At 37.6% G+C, this 25,366-nt stretch overlaps 1 protein-coding gene across 2 annotated transcripts in view; it reads right to left on the bottom strand.

Annotated features, from left to right (window-relative positions):
• Nucleotides 1–2,646: 2,646 nt before the first annotated feature.
• The window catches only part of ERICH2 (glutamate rich 2), a 29,007-nt gene continuing 6,287 nt past the window's right edge, over nt 2,647–25,366 (bottom strand). For both annotated transcript variants that reach the window (XM_045066777.1, XM_013052056.2), the window contains 3 exons: nt 13,866–13,923; nt 3,504–3,575; nt 2,647–2,850 (listed from right to left, as the gene is read on the bottom strand). In XM_045066777.1, coding sequence (XP_044922712.1) covers nt 2,729–2,850; nt 3,504–3,575; nt 13,866–13,923 — 252 coding nt within the window. In that variant the 3' untranslated portion in view covers nt 2,647–2,728. The remainder of the gene's footprint in view (nt 2,851–3,503; nt 3,576–13,865; nt 13,924–25,366) is intronic.

The raw sequence follows: 25,366 nt of genomic DNA on the forward strand, positions 1-25,366 counted from the left end.
CCTGCTCATCTTAAACATAAAAAAAAAAATTCCTTTTCCCTTGTGTCTTCCAACAATTCTTCATCATTTCCTTCATAATCGATTCCTTGCTTTCCTTTCCAACAACTCCAGGGCAAACTCCCTGAAACATGGCTCTCCCCGACCCTGCTCCACTGACACTACTCTCCCCAATGTCCCCAACCGCCTCTTTGTTGCTCTCCAACACCCTGTTTAGTTTTTATCTTACTTGTCCTCTTTACGACGTTTGGCCAAGCAGATCTTTCTGGACCTAGACGTTCTGCTGCATTTCTGTGGCAGTACTCATAAGCAGTTAGGATGTTTTGGGCAGCAAATTAAAAAGCCTCAATCCAAACCAGTTTAAATAATAAGAAATCTCTCTCATCTAACAGAGAGAGGGCTTCTAGAGCAGTTAATTGCGTGGCTGAACATCCCCGGAAGTCTAGGTTCTTGCTCTACCGTCCACAGAATCAGCTTCATCCTATAATTCAGTCCCCTCATCATCATCAAGTCGCTGCCAGCAGTAAGCAGGGCGACATGCTTCCTGGTTCCTAACCAGAGGGATGGAGGAATCTCTCCTCTCAATCATGAAATAAAGTCATGTAATGTAGGTCATGTGTCCCCCTTTGGAACAGTAACAGTTACCAAAGAAATGCCATGTACTGACAGGCTGAGACCATCCTTCCTGAGTCCCACGGCTATGTGTGTGTGGAGTGAAGACCCTAACAGAGTCAGGGCTCTCTCAGCAAAGATGCAGGGAGGGAGAGATGCTGAGCGGGCAACCGTAGCACCCACTATATTCACTTTCTTGATTTTCCTGCTGGTTCTTCTCTCTCCTTTGTGCACTTCTCTTTCTTGGACTACCACTTTAATGTTTATCATTGACGATAATTGTATTTTCAGTCCTCTTCTAGTCAGACTATACTTTCTCTATGAGCCATCACTTCCTTATCTTTCATTACTCTCTCTAATCAAAGAGATACTTCTGTTTTGTGTTATCTAATAGAGTCTAAACTGATGACACCTAATTAAGGCATCTATTTCAAACCAAAGTGTTTCTTCCAACTCCATACCATGAATTCCAAAAAATGAATACTTACCCAATGCTTCCTGTGGTAGGCAGAATAATGCCACCCAGAACTCTCAAAGATGTGTATGTCCAAATCCCCAGAACTCCTATGTATACGAGGTTACATGGCAAAGGGCAATTAAGATTATAGATTGGATTAAAGTTGCTAATCAGCTGACTGTAAAATAGGGAAGATTACAGATTATCCTGGATTATTTAGATGTGACCAATGGAATTACAAGTGTCTTTGAAAATGGAAGAAGATGGAGCACCTGGGTGACTCAGACAGCTGAGCATCTGTCTCTTGATTTCAGCTCAGGTTATGATCTCAGGATCGTAAGATCAAGCCCCATGTCAAGCCCCTAGTCTGGCTCGTCCCTTAGCAGTGAGTCTGTTTCTCTCCCTCTACCCCTCCCCCATAATTTTTTTTTTTAAGATTTTTATTTGAGAGAGAGAGAGAGCTTGAGCAGGGGGTTGGGACAGAGGGAGAGGGATAAGCAGACTCCCCATTGAGCATGGAGCCAGATGTGGGGCTCAATTCCAGGACCCTGAGACCATGACCTGAGCTGAAGGCAGACGATTAACCAACTGAGTCATCCAGGTGCCCCCAAATAAATCTTTAAAAGTGGAAGGAGGAAGCAGAGTGTTGAGAGTTTAACTAAACTATTCCATATTACTGCTGCCATCATATCCATTCTGAAGCACACTAGCCCTCTCTCAAGCACATAACCACCCATGCACTAGATACTAGCCTGCAGAATCACAAGTGTAAACTGATACAACTTCCCCAATGCCCCGGTGATAGTCCGTCATACCTCTCAACTGCTTCCCCTGTGCACCCCCTTAGATAAGACTCCCATGGAGCTTACCAAAACCCTGATTTTTTTTTGTTTGGTCAATCCAACCTTAGCTTGGGAACCCCAAAATCACCCCACTCAAGGCCCTACTAAAGGCATGCCCCAGGTCCTGCTGTCCACTTCTGGTCTGCAACTTGACTTCCCTATGTAGCCCCTCTGATGCATGCTGTGTCCTTCCCCTAGGACCTGTCATAAACTTCTCTTTTCCCCTGTGGTCTTTCTGGAAGCATCATTTGACACACCAGGGCTCTCCTTAACAGATGTTAATTTAGCAAAAATGACAACACAAGGGAGTGAGGATTAAAGAGAAGGAGGTCTCAGCAAGATGTTGCTGGTTTTGAAGATGCGGGAAAGGGCCTTGAGCCAAGACTGTGCATAAGCTCTAGAAGTTGGAAAAAGCAAGCAAAGAGATGGTCTCCTAGAGCCTCCAGAGAGTGCAACTTTGCTGACACCCTGATTTTGGCTGAGTGAGGCTCATTTTGGATTTCTGACCTCCAAAACTGCAAGAGAATAAATTTGTGTTGTTTTAAGCTGAATGGATTAAGTGCACTAATGTGTGCAGAACAGTACCTGGCACACAGTGAGTGCTCTGCTATATAAGCATTTTCAATTATTAATTTCCTCTCTGAGTAACTCACCTAGAGGAAGAACCTAAATATTAGGAAGGAGCTCAAACCAATATGGAAAAAATTATAAGAACTGTGTGACAAATAAGGATCAGACTGAAACGCAGCTTTGTCCTTTATATTTGTTTGGTAGTCGGTAACGAAAATACATGAAGACTGAACCACAGCAGCAACTTTCATCACCCGTCTTCACATTCGTCGGAGCTTTCTTCACTTAGCTCCTCACTGCTTTCTCCTTCACTCTCACCGCTGCTGTCTTCTTCACTATCTTCATCATCTTCCTCAGGATTCTGAGATTTCTCTGCCATGGAAAGGAAGAGAATTGCTTAAAATGTTCCTGACATTACTACTCTTTGAAAAATCTTAACTCTCCTTGCTTCTCCCTCTACTAAGAAATATCTGTCTTTGGAGCATGAGGACTGAGATGAACTTTGCTGACTGGATGTAGGGTCAAAGTAGGTAGTGGTACGAAGAAGAATATAGTCTTACTGGTATAAAGATGTTTATGGATTTAGAATAAATTTAAAACATAGGTCTATACGATTTTTTTTTACTATTGTCACCATAATTCTTAATTAAATAGAATAGGAGTGAGATGTAGGGTAATTTAGAGGGTATTGGTTTTCCTTGGAATTGTGGGATAGCTCCTCTAACTTGTGCAGCAGTTAGCATGTGCTGTTGCTTGTGAGGACTCTGCCAGTGCCTGATGCCTGGTGACCAGGGAGCCCGCTTGACTTGGGCAGTTCTACCCCACAAGGGGGGAAGGGGAGTTACCTGGACCACTCACAAAGGACCACTCACAAAGGTTCATTAAACTATCCCAAGACAATAGTTAGCCTTTTCTTAACCACTTCCTGAGGGTGTGCTTCACCAATTCCCTGGGATGATGGGTTTTTAAATAGTGACTGCTCATAGCTCTCTGAGAAAGAAGGAACTTCAGTTTTTAAAATTTACCCATCAGCAACATTTCTTCAATAAGTGAGAAAAACTCCTTGGCCTCAGGATTTTCTGGTTCATAGATTAGGACTGAAAATAAACAACAGAACATTTGTTAATAATCTTCAAAGTATTTCAGCAAACAGGCTCCTCAGAGTGAGACTGGAGCTGTCAATCAGAGTAAGTGAACATGCACAAAGCATTAAATACCAACAATTATTCCGCAGGAATACCTAAGTGCAAATAGAGGAAATGCTCTACTTATCATAGCTGCATTGTAAGAGAAAGAATTCTCATTATATTTTCTACCTCCTGTCTCAAAAATGCAATCTCCATCACATGAGGCTTTCCTCACATGCCTTGTAGACAAAGTGTTTTTTTGACTATAGCCAAAGAAGGGACATATCAGGCAAAATGTGGAGACTTCACTAATAAGATGACTGTACGCCTTGAAGAGTATTCATAATTCTGCTTTATCCACTTAATGTTGTGACTCCCATGTAATATCTTAATGGCCCCCAGGGGGCACTGAAACATCAAGTGTGCCATTCACCTGGCTAACAGTAAGACAAACGTGGATGGTTCATCTAGGCTCTGGTGCTCCTAGGACATCATCCCATATGGCTTTCATTCTGACACACCAAACCAGGTTCTCTCTTAATCTACCTACATAACTTTACCATTGATCTAGGTTAGCATGACTGTGCGCCTGCTCAGAAGCTGCTTTTAAGGATCCTGTAGGTATTTAGACACCTTTTAAGGTTTCTAATAAAAGTATCTTTCAGTTCATTTTAAGTTGGACTAAAATATGCTTATCATTAGCAGTCTAAATCTTGCTCCGAGCCTTTTTTCAGAGCAGTTTCTCCAACTCGCCCCTTGAGATACTAGGTTCTTAAGATATTAATACATATTTGGGAAACTAGGTCAAAGGAGGTTAATCATGGAAAGTTTACAGTAGGAGCAACGGCAGGATTTTACAGAACCATTAATATGTTCATAACTATTATGAATCTTATAAAGTGGAGAATGTGGTTTCCCCAACTTATTATTCCCATGGAATCCTTTTTGATGGAACACTTAATAAGAAATCTTATTTAGTTTAGAAAATTTCATGTTGGAATTAGGATTATTCCATGAAACTGGAGTATGAGATCAGCTACTCTTATGGTTTAACAAAAACCACTGGCAAATGTCAATTTTCAAAGTGAGGGAAAGGTATCTGCTTTGAAACAGCCCAGAAGTGTATGTATTCTAGGTGATGAATAAAAAATTCTTAGTCTTTCACAAGCTAGTAGGGTTTGTAAAAGGGTAAGAAAAGCCTCTAGCATATTCAGGTAGTGTCCTAGGAGCTGTTCCCATCCTGAGCCCATAAGCAGATCCCAGTATGGGCCCTGCAGAAAGACTGTCAGATGTGAATCCTAGTGCTGCCACTGTCTAGTTGGCTCTCCTTGGGGAAAATATTTAATATCTCTGTATCTCAGTTTCTTTATCTGTAATAACAGGATTGACAACTTAAGGCTGTTTGATGAATCAATGAGATAATGTAGATAAAGTACTTAGTCCAGTCCTTGGTTCATCTGTGTGTGCCCAGATACTGCTGGTTATCATAAGTTTTCTGGAAATGGTTTTGGATCTAGATAAAGGCTTGGCTCCTTCCTAAACATTCAGTGAATGTTTCCTTCTGGCTAAAGAGCCGGGGCAGGAGCTGGGGGATTCTGCTGTTCATAGGGGTCTAAGTCCCTCAGATTGGAGGCTCTTCTAGGCTAGACAGAACATTGGTCTTGTTCACCGTGGCATGCCTATGAGAGTGCATGACACAGAGCTGGAGCCCTTAAAACATTAAAAAATGGAATAGTGCATAGTAGAAAGCAGTCCTTTCATGCCTAGATAAAATTATACTCTAGGTTAATAGGAAAAAATGATTTATTTTACTCAAAAAAAGAAAGATGAGATGTCTGGGTGGCTCATTGGGTTAAGCCTTTGCCTACAGCTCAGGTCATGATCCTAGGGTCCTGGGATCAGGTCCTGCATCCAGCTCCTTGCTCAGGAGGGAGCCTGCTTCTCCCTCTGCCTGTGCTCTCTCTCTGACAAATGGATAAATAAAATCTTGAAAGGTAGGAAGGAAAAGAGAGAGATAAAGAAAGAAAGAAAACAAACTTCATTGTATTTATCCTTCTGAAGATACATCTATCTGTATTTGTGTTAGACCAAAGTGATGAGAAACATTTTGGCTTTGAGGCCATTATTTTATATACTTACAATATAATTAATGAAGTAGGTCTTCCAGGCCTAAACGATTTTTGTGTGTGAAACGTTGGGCTGTCTGTGAGCAGTACTGCTGTGCCCTGAGGAAAGTGAGCTTCAGGTTCCCTTCTTTCAGGTAAAGAGACCAATAAACAAAATTGACTGGCACAAAATCTCATAGTCAATCATGAGTTGAACTAAGAAAAGTACTTGGGACACTTGACTTTCAGTATAATTTAAAAACCACTTTTCCAGGATGCCTCCAATGCCTGGCAAGAAATGGCATATGGCTTGGGTATCAGTTCTGCACCACACAGCAGGAAAACGGCTGAGGAAATATTGTGTGTGGAAAACAGATAAAATTCAAGCCTTCACTGACAAAAAAATTTCTTGGAGGAACGCAGTATGTTTGTTTTGTTTTTTGCTTTTTGTTTTTTTAAATCAGGACAAAGGAAAAAAACCACAAGCACGTGGAATGCCAGGAGAGAAGCCCTGAAGCCCAATGGACCAATGGAGATATACATGACTTTACTGTGATTGGAAAACATACTAGCAACCAGTGGCTTTATTCAGAAAATGAGTTTATAAAACATTTCAGAAGGGACAAGGATGCATTATTTTATATAAATCAATTCCCTTAGATATAAAGAAAATATATTAGTTGACCACAGGAGCCATTTTAAGCCTGAGTGACCCAAAAAAGTACCCCCTTTCCAAATCCCTGCCTCCTCTACCAGAAATATAAGTTTATTAACCAAATGAGGAAATGGAAATATAGTAGGATATCAGAGGCTTTCAAAGCCAGACCGAGGATCTAATCCTAACTCTATCTCTTAGTAGTTGTGACTTGTGAATTAGTACTCCTCACTAAGACTCAGTTTTCTCATCTGTAAAGTGGGGTTCATAAGTATCTGCCTCATAGAACTGTTTTAAGAATTAAACAAGGTATTTAAGAATGCTCCCATTATTAGTAGGTACTCAATACATACATATACAAATACATAAATATGTAAATAATTTGTTTATATACATAAATATAGAGAAAAAGGGAAATGTCTGGTAAAAGAGCTAGGAGATGGAAAAAGAAGACAAAACAATATACTGTAGTCACTTACATATACAATATTCTGGGGTCCATCCTAGACAAAAAAATTAATTTTGTCTATTGTTCTGAATATAGAGAACAACTTCGGGCAGTCCTCAGCCAAGTGTTTCCTTTTAGCATCAAACTAGTACTTTCTAGAATGTCTCCAACTCTCTGTTCTTTTTCTTTTTTCTTTCTTTTTTTTCTTTTTTTAAGGTCTTATTTGACAGACAGAAAGAGTGCATAAGCAGGGGGAGCTGCAGGCAGAGGGAGAGGGAGAAGCAGGCTCCACGCTGAGCAGGGAGCCTGAGGAGGAAGCCGGGCTTAATCCCAGGATTCTGGGACCATGACCTGAGCCGAAAGGAGATGATCAAGGAGAAAGCCACTCAGGAGCCCCAATTCTCTGTTCTTTCTTGAACTTGTTTGACATTGTTAATCCGGGGTCTCCCTAATTTCATACCACTGGCTAGAATCTGCCTCAGGGGTAGTCAATTCTATTTTTCATGCACCCACCCCCTACTCCCATCTCGGGGCCTCTCTGCCCAAGTTTCTAGTAATTCCCTCTTCCTCTAGGGAACAGTGTTCTTTTCCAACTGGCTCCCTGGATCATGGGGCCTGTCTTAGGGCTCTCCACACCTCCTTTCCTGTAGTCTGATCCTTAGTCTGAGGCACTGCTATTTGACACTGACAGAAAAGAGTGACTAGTGTTTCTGGATGAACCAGTAGGAGTAAAATACCAAAGCAAACCATAGTTAATGTCAACCGCAAAATGGTTTAGAGCATGTGTGCTATGATTCCTGTTTCCTCTCCAGCTCCCAGCATAATGTCTGGTACAGAGCTGGTGCTTGATGGATAGTTGTTGGAAGGAAGGAAGGGAAGAAGGAAGAGACATGTTTTACAGGGACATAAACCCACTAGGATAGATCAACTTGAACTTTTTCATCCCCACTGACCTGGCACTTAATGTGTGTTCATGGATTCGAGTCCAGTCAATAAGCATTTTATTGAGCAACTACTATTTCCTGTAGCGTACTGCAGGCCAACAACCAAAACCAATGTGGTGATATCAGGGCATATATTTTGTAAGCTTCAACTAGAGGCTTTCTAAAGTGATTGGTGGATATGGAAATATATATAAATTTTTCCATCACTAGGCTCCACAAGAGACTCTGAGAACTGAGGGGGAAAGCTACAGACTCACCCACTTCTACTGCAGTCCTCAGAGAGGAAAGGTGCTATGGGAGGCAGCAGCTTGAGTTCTGATTCTGGCTGTGCCACTAGTTCCCTGAAGAGTTGAACAAGCTGCTTATCCTCTCTCTGCTTCTGCTTCATTATTTATAAAAATAGACAACTGGACACTATTCTCTTGAAGGATTCCTTCTGATCAGAAATTCTATGCTTATGTACCACCCCAAAATAGTTTTAATCAGGATATCTATTTGATGGCTCTAAGGGTCAAAGTGCTTGAAAGGATTATACAAGGCAAATTATTTTGGATAAAAAAAAATTCATGTTAAAGCATTCAAGAAACCCCTTTTAAAAATTAGCCAATGATTTAAGAAGTACTGTATCCACAGTGGAGAGTCTGCGTGAGGCAAGGGAGAGCAGGTCCTCACAATCCTAATACTGAGTTTTCACTCAAGGACTTTTTACTGTAAGGCTTAGGTCTAACACTAGTTAATATTTTGAGTCCTATTATCAATGAAGTTTAATTGTAGAGTTGCCATTTGTTCTTTCAAAGTCATTTGACTAATATAGAAAAATGGGTAAAATAGTTAAAAAGACTGGATTTCAAAAGAGCAGGAATCTTTCAAAATCATTAAGTGGACTTTCTAAAATTGGAAATTAAAAACTTTGAAATTAAGAACTTACTGGGTAGTTTATTACTTTTTTTTTTTTTTGACACTTCCTTTTCATTTATTTCAAGATTTTGCTATTGTCCATTATTTTCTCTGAAGAGGGAAGATGAGTGTATATTCATACCTGAGATCCAATTTGCTTTTTTTTTTTTTTTTTTTTTGCCTGCCAAGAGGTACATTTTATTTTTTATTTTATTATTTTTTTTTTAATTTTTTATTTTTTATAAACATATATTTTTATCCCCAGGGGTACAGGTCTGTGAATCACCAGGTTTACACACTTCACAGCACTCACCAAATCACATACCCTCCCCAATGTCCATAATCCCACCCCCTTCTCCCAAACCCCCTCCCCCCGGCAACCCTCAGTTTGTTTTGTGAGATTAAGAGTCACTTATGGTTTGTCTCCCTCCCAATCCCATCTTGTTTCATTTATTCTTCTTCTACCCACTTAAGCCTCCATGTTGCATCACCACTTCCTCATATCAGGGAGATCATATGATAGTTGTCTTTCTCTGCTTGACTTATTTCGCTAAGCATGATACGCTCTAGTTCCATCCATGTTGTTGCAAATGGCAAGATTTCATTTCTTTTGATGGCTGCATAGTATTCCATTGTGTATATATACCACATCTTCTTGATCCATTCATCTGTTGATGGACATCTAGGTTCTTTCCATAGTTTGGCTATTGTGGACATTGCTGCTATAAACATTCGGGTGCATGTGTCCCTTTGGATCACTACATTTGTATCTTTAGGGTAAATACCCAATAGTGCAATTGCTGGGTCATAGGGCAGTTCTATTTTCAACATTTTGAGGAACCTCCATGCTGTTTTCCAGAGTGGCTGCACCAGCTTGCATTCCCACCAACAGTGTAGGAGGGTTCCCCTTTCTCCGCATCCTCGCCAGCATCTGTCATTTCCTGACTTGTTGATTTTAGCCATTCTGACTGGTGTGAGGTGATATCTCATTGTGGTTTTGATTTGTATTTCCCTGATGCCGAGTGATATGGAGCACTTTTTCATGTGTCTGTTCGCCATCTGGATGTCTTCTTTGCAGAAATGTCTGTTCATGTCTTCTGCCCATTTCTTGATTGGATTATTTGTTTTTTGGGTGTTGAGTTTGCTAAGTTCTTTATAGATTCTGGACACTAGTCCTTTATCTGATATGTCGTTTGCAAATATCTTCTCCCATTCTGTCAGTTGTCTTTTGATTTTGTTAACTGTTTCCTTTGCTGTGCAAAAGCTTTTGATCTTGATGAAATCCCAGTAGTTCATTTTTTCCCTTGCTTCCCTTGCCTTTTGCGTTGTTCCTAGGAAGATGTTGCTGCGGCAGAGGTCGAAGAGGTTGCTGCCCGTGTTCTCCTCAAGGATTTTGATGGATTCCTTTCGTACATTGAGGTCCTTCATCCATTTTGAGTCTATTTTTGTGTGTGGTGTAAGGAAATGGTCCAATTTCATTTTTCTGCATGTGGCTGTCCTATTTTCCCAGCACCATTTATTGAAAAGGCTGTCTTTTTTCCATTGGACATTCTTTCCTGCTTTGTCGAAGATTAGTTGACCATAGATTTGAGGGTCTATTTCTGGGCTCTCTATTCTGTTCCATTGATCTATGTGTCTGTTTTTGTGCCAGTACCATGCTGTCTTGATGATGACAGCTTTGTAATAGAGCTTGAAGTCCGGAATTGTGATGCCACCAACGTTGGCTTTCTTTTTCAATATCCCTTTGGCTATTCGAGGTCTTTTCTGGTTCCATATAAATTTTAGAATTATTTGTTCCATTTCTTTGAAAAAGATGGATGGTACTTTGATAGGAATTGCATTAAATGTGTAGATTGCTTTAGGTAGCATAGACATTTTCACAATATTTATTCTTCCAATCCAGGAGCATGGAACATTTTTCCATTTCTTTGTGTCTTCCTCAATTTCTTTCATGAGTACTTTATAGTTTTCTGAGTATAGATTCTGTGTCTCTTTGGTTAGGTTTATTCCTAGGTATCTTATGGTTTTGGATGCAATTGTAAATGGGATTGACTCCTTAATATTTCTTTCTTCTGTCTTGCTGTTGGTGTAGAGAAATGCAACTGATTTCTGTGCATTGATTTTATATCCTGACACTTTACTGAATTCCTGTATAAGTTCTAGCAGTTTTGGAGTGGAGTCTTTTGGGTTTTCCACATATAGTATCATATCATCTGCGAAGAGTGATAATTTGACTTCTTCTTTGCCGATTTGGATGCCTTTAATTTCCTTTTGTTGTCTGATTGCTGAGGCTAGGACCTCTAGTACGATGTTGAATAGCAGTGGTGATAATGGACATCCCTGCCGTGTTCCTGACCTTAGTGGAAAAGCTTTCAGTTTTTCTCCATTGAGAATGATATTTGCGGTGGGTTTTTCATAGATGGCTTTGATGATATTGAGGTATGTGCCCTCTATCCCTACACTTTGAAGAGTTTTGATCAGGAAGGGATGTTGTACTTTGTCAAATGCTTTTTCAGCATCTATTGAGAGTATCATATGGTTCTTGTTCTTTCTTTTATTGATGTGTTGTATCACATTGACTGATTTACGGATGTTGAACCAACCTTGCAGCCCTGGAATAAATCCCACTTGGTCGTGGTGAATAATCTTTTTAATGTACTGTTGAATCCTATTGGCTAGTATTTTGTTGAGTATTTTCGCATCTGTGTTCATCAAGGATATCGGTCTATAGCTCTCTTTTTTGGTGGGATCCTTGTCTGGTTTTGGGATCAAGGTGATGCTGGCCTCATAAAATGAGTTTGGAAGTTTTCCTTCCATTTCTATTTTTTGGAACAGTTTCAGGAGAATAGGAATTAGTTCTTCTTTAAATGTTTGGTAGAATTCCCCCGGGAAGCCGTCTGGCCCTGGGCTTTTGTTTGTTTGGAGATTTTTAATGACTGTTTCAATCTCCTTACTGGTTATGGGTCTGTTCAGGCTTTCTATTTCTTCCTGGCTCAGTTGCGGTAGTTTATATGTTTCTAGGAATGCATCCATTTCTTCCAGATTGTCAAATTTATTGCCGTAGAGTTGCTCATAGTATGTTCTTATAATAGTTTGTATTTCTTTGGTGTTAGTTGTGATCTCTCCTCTTTCATTCATGATTTTATTTATTTGGGTCCTTTCTCTTTTCTTTTTGATAAGTCGGGCCAGGGGTTTATCAATTTTATTAATTCTTTCAAAGAACCAGCTCCTAGTTTCGTTGATTTGTTCTATTGTTTTTTTGGTTTCTATTTCATTGATTTCTGCTCTGATCTTTATGATTTCTCTTCTCCTGCTGGGCTTAGGGTTTCTTTCTTGTTCTTTCTCCAGCTCCTTTAGGTGTAGGGTTAGGTTGTGTACCGGAGACCTTTCTTGTTTCTTGAGAAAGGCTTGTACCGCTATATATTTTCCTCTCAGGACTGCCTTTGTTGTGTCCCACAGATTTTGAACCGTTGTATTTTCATTATCATTTGTTTCCATGATTTTTTTTCAATTCTTCTTTAATTTCCCCGGTTGACCCATTCATTCTTTAGAAGGATACTGTTTAGTCTCCATGTATTTGGGTTCTTTCCAAACTTCCTTTTGTGGTTGAGTTCTAGCTTTAGAGCATTGTGGTCTGAAAATATGCAGGGAATGATCCCAATCTTTTGATACCGGTTGAGTCCTGATTTAGGACCGAGGATGTGATCTATTCTGGAGAATGTTCCATGTGCACTAGAGAAGAATGTGTATTCTGTTGCTTTGGGATGAAATATTCTGAATATATCTGTGATGTCCATCTGGTCCAGTGTGTCATTTAAGGCCTTTATTTCCTTGCTGATCTTTTGCTTGGATGACCTGTCCATTTCAGTGAGGGGAGTGTTAAAGTCCCCTACTATCATTGTATTATTGTTGATGTGTTTCTTTGATTTTGTTATTAATTGGTTTATATAGTTGGCTGCTCCCACATTGGGGGCATAGATATTTAAAATTGTTAAATCTTCTTGTTGGACAGACCCTTTGAGTATGATATAGTGTCCTTCCTCATCTCTTATTATAGTTTATTACTTTAAAAAAACCATTTATTTATTTATTTGAGAGAGAGATAAAGAGTGAGAGAGAGCACAAGCAAGGGGAGCAGCAGAGGCAGAGGGAGAAGCAGGCTCCCTGCTGATCAGAGAGCCTGACACGGGGCTCCATCTGTGGACGCTGGGATCATGACCTGAGCCAAATGCAGCCGCTTAACCGATTACTACTGGATAGTTTAAACAGCAGACTGAACACAGCAGAAGACAGGATAGGTTAACTCAAAAACAGGTAGGTCAACAGAAAAATCCCAAAATGAAGTATAGAAATAAAAAGAAATGGAAAAACAAGAGCTAAGTGTAAGATACATCAGTCAAATCACTAAAAACCAATGAAAGAAGGAAAAATAAGGTAGAGCAGATCATTCCTCTACTTGAAAAGTGTCTAGTGATTTCCCACCTTGCTCGGAGAAAAAGCCAAAGTCCTTAACTTGTGAAAAGGTACTATGCAACCTACAGAACCTCCAAACTATTACCTCCCTGACCTCATCTCCTGTCACACTTCCCCTTGCATATCCTATGCTGGTTACATAGTCCTCCTTGCTGTTCCTCCTCAAGCACACTCACATCTCAGCATATTTACTATGTGTCCTGTCTTCCCGGACCATCTTACTCAAAACTGCTTTGCCTCTTTCTAGTACTTTTCTTCCCTACTTTATTTTTTCCCATGGTACCTCTCATTTATGACATGTTCATTATGTATGAATTTGTTATCTGCTGGACTAGATATAAACATGAGATTATCTTATTGACTGCTATATTTCCAGTGCCTAAAACAGTGCCTGGCACATGTAGGCACTCAAATATTTGTGGACTAAATGCATGTTAAGTAAGGTTTGCTGCACTCCCTGACACTTCTTTGAAACTAAAGGCATAAAGATACTAACCTAGTATCATGAAGGTAAAGATTTTGACTTATTTTCCAGTGATGATTAGTTTTTGTTAGTTTATTCCACTCAAAGTTATTCTAGAAGTCTAAATTAGTCTTTATACCAATCAACTTACTAATAAGGAATCACTGAGACACTATCAAGGAATTCACCAGGCTACAATAATCAGGCCATCTTACACATTATGGAATGCATTTAGAAACAAAAAGCATTAGAAAACACAAGTATTTTGTACTTACTCATCTGACATAATTTTTTTGCCAAATGGTAGTCTTGGCCCATTTCTGCTCTCAGGAACTAGAAAACATTAAGAAATTCTTCAGATAAGTACTTCCAGAGAGAATTTAAATGTCAATTATAAACTCCCTAAAAAATATTCCATTAATGATGAACTATTTGGCTTTTAACATTTATAGGTTTTTCCAGGAGTGAATCTATAATCAATCAATCAATCCAAGAATATTTAAGGATTTCCCATGGCAAGGCCACAGGGAACAAGTACGATACCTCCATGTTGCTGCAGTCATACTACATATATACTACTTAACAATTTGAGAATACATAGGTTGATTCAACTGGCAGAGATAGTAAAGACATCTATCACTTAAATATCCCTTTGGTTCAGACACAACTTTTATTTGTCAACTTCATCCATAATTACATGACAGTATTTAGTAAAAGAAAAAAAATTTACAGTGATGTATATTTAATATTTTGCAGCTCTTTTACTGTCCGATTTTTGTTTTACTATTTTTATTGTTACAAAGTAGTACGTATTTTTGTATGTAGGAAATTTAAAAACTAAATAAACACATTCTGTCCCCAATTAAAAAACATTTATATTTCTACCATCCAGAGATGTTTATTTTTACCATCTTCATATGTATCGTTTTAGTATTTTTCCATCAATGAACACATATTTACAAAAATTAGCATTATTAGGTAACTTTTAAAAATAAACCACATATCATGCTAATTTTCTCCCCATAAAATTAAACAGTCTTACATTTTTTTTTAACTTAGGCTATAGGTTATTAATCTAGTTTAACTTTTTTAGACTGCTTCCATTAAAAAAAATGACCCTATACTTGGATGGTAGTGGTTGCTTTTGTGAGATTTATTCTGAACACTGGCAGGTATGGTAGACTTACTGGGCAAGAGACAGGGGCATGAAGTATGAGAAAGGACACTTCCCACACATTTCCAGACATGTAATATTTACCCAGGCACCATTTTAAGAAGTTCTTTACCAGTTTTCTTGATTTCTTCCTTGAGTATTAGATTATTTACATTTTTCTAATGTAAACAGAATTCTTCTGAAGATTTTTCTACAAGCCATTACTTCACCACAATCCCCACTTATTGTCATATTAATTAGTGCTCCATTAAACTCATTATACAGAATTCTACATTTTTAAATCTCTTTTTGTCTAAGGTTAAGATCTGTCCATTTTTACTCCTATTTGTGATTTCCTTCCATTTTAATTATGATACCTTGTGGTTTATCTATATTCTTCTTTTTTCAAATATCCTGCTCTTAAACAGATACATTAATTTGGTTTTTACTTTGAATTTTGTTTAATTATTTTTCTTATTTACATTATGTTTATTTTGTTCCTTTTTTAGCTTTAATATTTCTGGCATTAATGGCATTAATGCCATTTCTGGCATTAATATTTAGTTCATTTGTTATCATTTCTCCTTTATTTTACCTTTTTAATAGTATTTTATTTTAAAATTTTTATTTATTTGTCAGAGTGAGTGAGCGAGAGAGCAGAAGCAGGGGTTAGGGGGAGGGAGAAGCAGTCTCCTTGCTGACCAGGAAACCTGATGCGGGACTCAATCTCAGGACCCTGGGGTCACAACAGGAGTCAAAGGCAGACACTTAATGACTGAGCCACCCAGGCACCCCAACTGTTTTCTAAATAGTTTGTGTGTTTAGTTTTGATTTTTTAATTCAAGTATCATCTGGAAGAATATCTTTTAGTTTTAAGTAGTTTTGCTTTGTTATTGTAGTTATTTTTGTTTTCAATGTGTAGTTTAATTGATCATAATCAGAGAATGTGACCAGCATAATATACAGCTATGGTTTATGTTTTTATTTTTTTATGTTTATGTTGTGTTTATGTTTATGTCCTTATTTTGTTTGTGCTTATGCTTATTTTATCTTGTTTATGTTTAAATCATTTTGTTTATGTTTAAATCTTTACAGAAAACTTAAATATACACAGAATTAGAAAAAATAGTAAAAGTAGTACGTGGCCCCAATTCTCACCTTCAAAAATTAATATTTTGTCAATCTGATTTTATCAATATCACTACATACTCTTTTTCCCACTTTGCCTAGATTATTTATTATTATTTTGCCAAATTATTTCAAAGCCTTTTACAGATATCATCTCATTTCACTTTAAATTAAAAACCCAATGACACTATGGCTATTACACCTAACAAAGTTAACAAGAATTTCTCAATATCAGCTAAGATCTAGTCTATTTAATGAAACATTATATTAACAGTACTAGCCTCAGAAAATGATAAGGAAAATGGAATCATTTTCAAAGTGTCTTTTGCATTGACCTATTTTGTTGTTGTTGTGTTAACAAAAATATACATAAAATTCCTCTTAACAGTCAAAATGCAGTGAAATTAAATTCATGCAATGGATATTTGTCTGAAGACTTTCATGAGAATTGCTTAAAACTTCAAAGTCAAGCTAAAATGAGAAGAAAGGTTTAAAAAAATTGGTTTGAAATTATTTGTGACATTTAAAATAAAGAGTTAGGAATTTCAGGGAAGATTGCAGAGTAGGAGGACCCTAAACTACTTCATCCCACAGATACAACTAGATAACACTCATACCTGCAAAAACACATATAATGACCCAAAGACTGGCAAAAAAAACCTCCACAATTAGATGTAGAGAAGAGGCCACATCGACCAGGATAGAGAGGGCAAGGACTCAGTGGGAACCTAAACTCAATGGATCTGAACACTGGAGGGAGGTAGCCAAGGGAGATATGGGTATGAAGAGGGATGAGAAACAGATTATCACATGGGGGAGCCTGGAAGGGGAAGAGGAATCCCCACAGCATTTAGCTTTGACGGAGAGGTTGAGTTCTGTGAGTGCTTACAACCATTGGGACTTAAAGCCTGGAACTTTAAAAATCAGCAGGCTTGACTCTGGGAGGGCCCAGAGGGCAAGAGGAAGTTGAGCCCTTACCATTAAAGAGAGAGCAGAGCAAAGAGCCTGCAGAAATACAGCTTGGAAATAGCAGTTTGAAAGGCACCTGGGGCTTATGGGAGGGAGAGTGAGTTAAGGAGCTGAGAGTTTGCTGAGGAACGTCTCCAGGAACAAAGGAGCTGGCAGGCTCCATTACCTCCCAACCCCATCATGAACACACAACCACCTGTGGGAACTGGCCCAGCAGTGGCATTCTCTACCTAACTTACACCACATCCCCCCTGCAGCCAGGCTTGCACTTAGTGCTGGTGCTGCAGATGCCCTCCTCCAGAAAACCTCTGCAAACCTTGCCAACACTGCCTCTCCTGACCTCTCATGGAGGACCTGTGCACCTTTGTTAAAACAGCACCCCCTGCCCATGTGTGCTTTGTGGAGCAGCCAGCCAGCCCTATATCCACGGTGGCTGTTCATCCCCCATGGAGGAGGGCCAGTGCCACCTAGTTAAAAGTGCACATCCCGCCCACTACTTTCAAGAGCAAGGGACTGTAGCTGATGTTCCTAACACAAAGAAAGACACAGAGAGTTACGCAAAATGAGGAGACAGAGGAATATGTAACAAATGAAAGAATAGGACAAAATCACGGCAAAAGACCTCAGTGAAACAGATATAAGTAATATGTCTGATAGAGAATATAAAGAATTATCATAAAGATACTGGACTTGAGAAAAGAGTGGAAGACATCAGTGAGATCTTTAACACAGAGATAATAACGAATGAATCAGAGATAAAGAACATAATAAATGAAATTAAAAATATACTTGGTCTGGGCACCTGGGTGGCTCAATGGGTTAAAGCCTCTGCCTTCGGCTCCAGTCATGATCCCAGGGTCCTGGAATCGAGCCCCACATTGCTGAGCAGAGAGCCTGCTTCCTCCTCTCTCTCTCTCTGCCTACTTGTGATCTCTGTCTGTCAAATAAATAAATAAAATCTTAAAAAAAAATACACTTGGTGGAATAAATAGCATGCTGGACTAAGCAGAGGAATGAATTAATGAACCAGAAGACAGAGTAATGGAAAGTAATTAAGCTGAACAAATGAGAAAAAAAAAGGACCGTGTAAAATGAAAATAGACTTAGAGAAATCAGTCACTCGATCAAGTATAATGACATTCACATTACAGGGATCCCAGAAGAAGAAAGAGAAAAGGGGCAGAAATTTTACTTGAAGAAATAATAGCTAAAAAATTTCCCTAATCTAGAGAAGAAAACAGATACCTAGATCCAGGAGGCACAGAGACCTCCCCTATTAAAATCAACCAAAGGAGAGCCACACCAAGACACAAAGTAGTCAAAATGGCAAAAAGTAGTGATAAAAAGGTTTTTTTTGAAGCAGCAAGAGAAAAGAAGACAGTTACATAGGGAAACCCCGTAAGGCTATCCATAGATTTTTCAGCAGAAATTTAGGTAGGCCAGAAGAAAGTGGCACGATATACTCAAAGTGCCAAATGGGGAAAACTCACTGCAAAGAATACTTTATCCAGAGCAAGGCTATCATGAAGAATAGAATGAGAGAAGAGTTTCTAAGACAAACAAAAACTGAAGGAGTTCAAGACCACTAAATCAGCCCTACAAGAAATATTAAGAGGAACTCTTTGAGTGGAAAGATCATAAGTGAGAGTATGAAAGTAGGAAACACAGAAGCAATAAAATTAAATATTTCTATAAAAAATCAGTCAAGGGATTCACAAAACGGAAGGATGTAAAATATGACACCATATACCTAAAACATGGTGAGGAGAGGAGTAAATAATGGATTCAAACTTAAGTGACCATCAACTTAATATAGACTGCTATATTCAGAAGATGTTATAAATAAATCTAATAGTTACCATAAATCAAAAATCACTAATAGATAGGCAAAGAATAAAGAAAAAGGAGTGTAAGTATATCATTAAAGAAAGTCAATAAAGAAAGAGAGCAAGAGAAGGATCAGCAAAAACTATAAAAACAACCATAAAACTAGTAACAAAATGGCAATAAATACATATCAATAATTACTTTGAATGGAAATGGACAAAGCACTCCAATAAAAAGACACAGGGTGACAGAGTAGATTAAAAAACAAACTCATCTATATGCTGCCTACAAGAGACTCATTTCAGACCTAAAGACACCCTCAAATTGAAAGTGAAGGGATGGAGAAAGATTCATCATGTAAATGGATGTCAACAACAGTAACAACAAAAGGCCAGGGTAGCAATACTTATATTGGACAACTAGACCTTATCAGACAAACAAGAGACAAAGACAGACACTTTTTAATAAAAAGGGGACAATCCAACAAGCAGATAATAATAATTGTAAATGTTTATGTACCCAACGTGGAGTACCCAAATATATAAAACAGTTAATAACAAATATAAAGAAACTAATCAACAGTAATACAATTATAGTAGGGGACGTATGGGACTTTAACACCCCACTTACATCAATGTACAGATCATCCAAACAGAAAATCAACAAGGAAACAGTGGCTTTGTTTTTTTTTTTCTTTTGTAGTTGTTACTCTTTTTAAAAAAATTTATTTATTTTTTTCAGTGTAACAGTATTCATTGTTTTTGCACCACACCCAGTATTCCATGCAATCCATGCCCTCTCTAATACCCACCACCTGGTTTCCCCAACCTCCCACCCCCTCCCCTTCAAAACCCTCAGATGGTTTTTCAGAGTCCATAGTCTCTCATGGTTCACCTGGAAACAGTGGCTTTGAAAGACACACTGGGCCAGACGGATTTAATGGATATATTCATAACATTCCATCCTAAACAACAGACTATACATTCTTTTCAAGTACACATGGAACATTCTCCAGAATAGATCACATATTATGCCAAAACAAGCTTTAACAAAAATATCAAATCATACCATGAATCTTTTCTGACCACAACTCTATGTCTAGAAATCAACCATAAGATAAAATCTGGAAAATCCACAGATACATGGAAGTCAGACAACATGCTGCTAAATAATGAACAGGTCAAACAAGAAATCAAAGAAATCAAAAAGTACATAGAAACAAACAAGAATGAAAACACAACAATCCAAAACTTTTGTGATGCAGCAGAAGCAGTTCTAAGAGGCAAGTTTATAGCAATAGAGGTCTACCTCAAGAAGCAAGAAAAATCTCAAATACACAACCTAAACTTACATGTAAAGGAGCTAGAAAAAGAACAACAAACAAAACCCAAAAGTAGCAGGAGGAAGGAAATGATAAAGACTGAGCACAAATGATATAGAAACTAAAACAAAACAAAGCAAAAAACCCAATAGAACAGAGATCAATGAAACCAGGAGCTGGTTCTTTGAAAAGAGTAACAAAATTTATAAACCTCTAGCCAGAGTCATAAAAAAAGAAAGAGAGAGTGCTCAAATAAACAAATCAGAAATGAAAAAAGAGAAATAACAACCAATACCACAGAAATACAAAGTATTATAATGGATGTTATAAAACATTTTATGTCAACAAATCAGACAACCAAGAAGAAATGGATAAATTTCTGGAAACATATAACCTACCAAAACTGAAGCAGGAAGAAATAGAAAATCTGAATAGACTGAGTGCCAGCAATGAAATTGAATCAGTAATCAAAAAACTCCAAACAAACAAAAATCCAAGATGAGAGGCTTTGCTGGCTAATTCTACCAAACATTTAGAGTTAACACCTGTTCTTCTCAAACTATTCTAAAAAGTACAAGAAGAAGGAAAACTTTCAAATTCACTCTAGGAAGCCAGCATTACTCTGATACCCAAACCAGAAAAAGACACCACAAAAAGAGAGAGAGAGAGAGAGTACATGGGCGAGCACGCACCAATACCTCTGATGAACATAGATGCAAAAATCCTTAATAAAATACTAGCAAACCAAATCCAAGAAGGCATTAACAAAGCTATCACCACTATCAAGTGGTATTTATTCCCAGGATGTGGTCTAATATTTGTAAATCAATGTGATACATCAAAAAGAGAAAGGATAAAAACTATATGACCATTTCAATGGATGCAGAAAAAGCATTTGATAAAGTATAACATCCATTCATGATAAAAGCCCCCCAAACAAACTAGGTTTAGAGAGAACATACCTCAACATAATAAAGGCTATATATGAAAATCCACAGCTAACATCATCCTCAATGGGGAAAAATTGAAAGCTTTTCCCTTAAGGACAAGAACAAGACAAAAATGTCAGCTCTTTCCACTTTTATTCAACATAGTACTGGAAGTCCTAGCCACAGCAATCAGACAACAAAAAGAAATAAAAGGCATCCAAATCAGTTAAGGAAGAAGTAAAACTTTACTCGCAGATGACATTATACTAGATGTAGAAAACCCAAAAGGCTCCACCAAAAAAACTGCTAGGACTGATAAATGAATTTAGTAAAGTCACAGGATACAAAACCAATGTGCAGAAATCTGTTGCCCTTCTATACACTAACAATGAGGCAGCAGAAAGAGAAATTAAGAGAACAATCTCTTTTATAATTGCACCAAAAATAATAAGATAATAGCAATAAACCTAACCCAAGAGGTGAAAGACATATACTCGGAAAACTACAAAACACTGATGAAAGAAATTGAAGACAATGCAAAGAAGTGGAAAGACATTCCATGGTCATGGATTGGAAGAAAAAATACTATTAAACTGTCCATACTACCCAAAGCAATCTATACATTTAATGCAATCTAATGTAATGCAATCACATTTAATGATATGTATCAACATATCAAAAACACTTTTCACAGAACTAGAACAAACAATCCTAAAAGTTGTATGGAACCACAAAATATCCCAAATAGCCAAAGCAATCTTGAAAAAGAAAAACAGAGCTGGAGGTATCACAATTCCAGACTTCAAATTATATTACAAAGCTATAGAAATCAAAACAGTATGGAACTGGCACAAAAATAGACAAATAGATTAACAGAATAGAATACAAAGCCAGGAACTAAGTCCACAATTATATGTTCAATGAATCCTCAACAAAGCGGGAAAGAATAGCCAACGGGAAAAAGACAGTCTTCAACAAATGGCACTGGGAAAACTGGTCAGAAACATGCAAAAGAATGAAACTGGACCACTTTCTTACACCATACACAAAAATAAACTCAAAATAGATTAAAGACCTAAATATGAGGCCTGAAACCATAAAAATCCTAGAACAGAACACAAGCAATAATGTCTCTAACATCAGCCATAGCAACATTTTTCTAGATACGTCTCGTGAAGAAAGGGAAACAAAAGCAAAAATAAACTACTGGGACTACATCCAAATAAAAAGCTTCTGTGCAGAAAAGGAAGCAATCAACAAAATTAAAAGGTAATCTGCTGATTAGAAGAAGATATATGCAAATGACAAATCTGATCAAGGGTTAGTATCCAAAATCTATAAAGAACTTACACAACTCAACACCCAAAAAACAAATAATCCAATTAAAAATGGGTAGGACATGAACAAACATTTCTCCCAAGGAGACCTTTAGATGACCAAGAGATACACGAAAAGATGCTCAATATCACTCATCATCCCCTGATAATACAAACTGCAAATCAAAACTATAATAAGATATCACCTCACACCTGTTGGAATGATAAAATAAAAACACAAGAAACAGCAAGTATATGTAGAGAAAGGAATCCTCCTGCACTGTTGGTGGGAATGCAAACTGATGCCGCCACTGGAAAACAGTACAGAGGTTCCTCAAAAAGTTAAAAAAAGAACTACCCTATGATCCAGGAATTGCACTACTGGGTATTTGCCCGCAAAGCACAAAAACACTAATTCAAAGGGATGCATGCACCCCTATGTTTATTGCAGCATTATTTACAATAGCCAAATTACAGATGCAGCCCCAAGTGTTCATTGATAGAAAAATGGCTAAAGAATGGAATATATATAATAATATATTATATTATAATGTAATAATAAAATATAATCTATAATATTATATGTTATCATATATAATAATATAACATATTATATATATGATGGAATATTATGGATTAAAGAATACACTTACCATGACAAAAAAAAATTGAAAGATTTTAACAATGAATATATGTACACATCTTACCTAGATTCAGTGCTGCTTAACACTGTGCTGCATTTGCTTTATCTCTCTTTTGATAGATAAGGTATAGATATAGCCTACATATATATATATTTTTCAAAGAAACATTAGAAAGTAAGTTGCAAACACCATAAAACTTTGCCCTTAAATATTCCAGCATGGGTCTCCTAAGTTTATGCTTCACTGTAACATCATATCCTTACCACATCTAAGAAAATTAACCATAATTTTGTAATAAAATATTACATTTAAATTGGGAATTCCCAATTTGTCTTTAAAATGGTTCTATAGCTAGATTTTTTTTTCCAATCAGGATTCCACGAAAATTCATGTTTTTAGTTGTTAACCACTTTTATTTTTTTTTAATTCTGGTATAGACAATATACAGTGTTTAATTAGTTTCAGGTATATAACATAGTGATTCACCAATTCCATACATCACCTACTGCTCATCACAAGTGCACTCCTTAATCCCCATCATCTCTTTCACCCATACCCCTCCAACCGCCCCTCTGTAATCTTCAGTTTATTCTCTATAGTTAACAGTTTGTTTCTTGGTTTGTGTCTAATTTTTCAAGTTTTCTATAGGCTTGATAATTTTCAAAATAAAAAATTGAGGGGTGCTTGGGTGGCTCAGTCTGTTATGGGTCCATCTCTTGATTTCAGCTCAGGTCAAGATTTCATGGGTCCTGAAACTGAGTCCTGTGTCAGGCTCCACGGTCAGCAGAGTCTGCATGAGATTCTCTCTGTCTCCCCCTCTGCCCTTCCCCCAACTCTCTCACTCTCAAATAAATAAATCTTTATAAAAAAAATAAAAAATTATAAGTTGAGAAAATTAAAAAGGGATGCATTCTGAAAAGAGAAGAGCTTAAGCACAGGTATAGCCCAAGATATGACAATGAGCAATCTCATATTGTCTGGATATTTGTCTGAAATGAAGTCATGGATTACTTTTATAATTAAATGTCAAAAAGAAAATAGAAATAAAATGAACAACTCCAAAGAGTTGTTTGGTGATGGCAAATAGAATTTGAATGCTCTATGATTCATGAATGATTTAGATGTTCATTCAAAGGAAATGTGCTTAAGTAAAATCTTTCCAATACCTGGCATCAACTTTTTTCTCCCTTGTTAAAAGCAACTTATAATATTAAGGAAGTTTCAAAACTCTCTCTATATGCTTTATTCTTTATGCCTTATTCTTTATTCTCTCTATATGCTTTATTTTAGGAGGAAAATATAACAAATGTATCTGATTTCTTTATATGATTCCATGGCTAGCATTTGGGTTAAATTATATAAAAAGGCAAGCACAGGGGCACCTGGAAGGCCCAGTTGGTTAATCAACTGCCTTGGGCTCAGGTCATGATCCCAGAGTCCTGGGATAGAGCCCCGCATCAGGCTCCCTACTCAGCAGGGAGGCTGCTTCTCCCTCTCCATCTACTGTTCCCCCTTTATGTGCTCCTGCTCCCCTTCTGTCAAATAAATACAAAATCTTTAAAAAAAAAAAAAAGCACCAAGCACATCAGTATTTTTCTTTATGCTAAAACCCTAATTGAGGCACCTAGCCATGATGAAGTTAACGGAGACCAGATTTACTCTCCTTCCTAAAACAACCAGAAAATTGTACAAAATATATGAAACAAGAGTTTTCAGTAATTGACAGCAGCTGTCACAGGAGAGTGATCTGCGAGAAGGGAAACAGATGGGTCCTATGATTGCCTCAGTTTACAGCTGTGGGCTGTCTTCAGGTAACAGCACAGGCAGGCAGCATTCCAGAGACCAGTGATCTGAGTTGAAATAAGACAGTCTGAAGTTCAGAAAGGCCAATATTATATTTTAAGCAGCTCCAACAATCTGCAGAGGTATCTTTTTGAGGCTTTGGCTGGAATTCATCTGCATATGAGTATGCAGAAATGATCTGAGGCTAGAAAAAGAACTGCTGGATGAGCAGGTAGAACAACCAAAGAATCTCACACAGGGCTGAACAGAGGTCATGTTTTCTCCAGCCAGAGTGGAAGGTCATTTTAATACACAGATCAATGGGCAGAGTCCTCATTAGGGCATTGCCTTAGTAGTCTCCCTTATAATGTAAAGGCTGCTCTGAACCCTCCCAACAAAGCATAAAAAGCAAGACTCTAAAAGAAACCTGATTCCAAGAAACTCAACTATGACCCAGTTCAAGAATCCAAAACTATTTGAAGGAAAACAACAAAACTTATATCAAAGAGCATAAAATTTATAATGTCTAGGGTTCAGTAAAAAAATTACCAGGCATGCAAAGATGCAGAAAAATATGACCCATATACTGGAGAAAACTTAATCGATAGAAACTGACCCAGGATTAAAAATTACAAAAATGATAGCACAGCTGAGAAGCATGTTAATATATGTCATTATTAATGTCTTAAAAATATGTCATTACAAAT

Source organism: Mustela putorius, unplaced genomic scaffold (assembly GCF_011764305.1).
Source record: "Mustela putorius furo isolate JIRA1106 unplaced genomic scaffold, ASM1176430v1.1 tig00003869_pilon_pilon_pilon, whole genome shotgun sequence".
Taxonomy (NCBI): domain Eukaryota; kingdom Metazoa; phylum Chordata; class Mammalia; order Carnivora; family Mustelidae; genus Mustela; species Mustela putorius.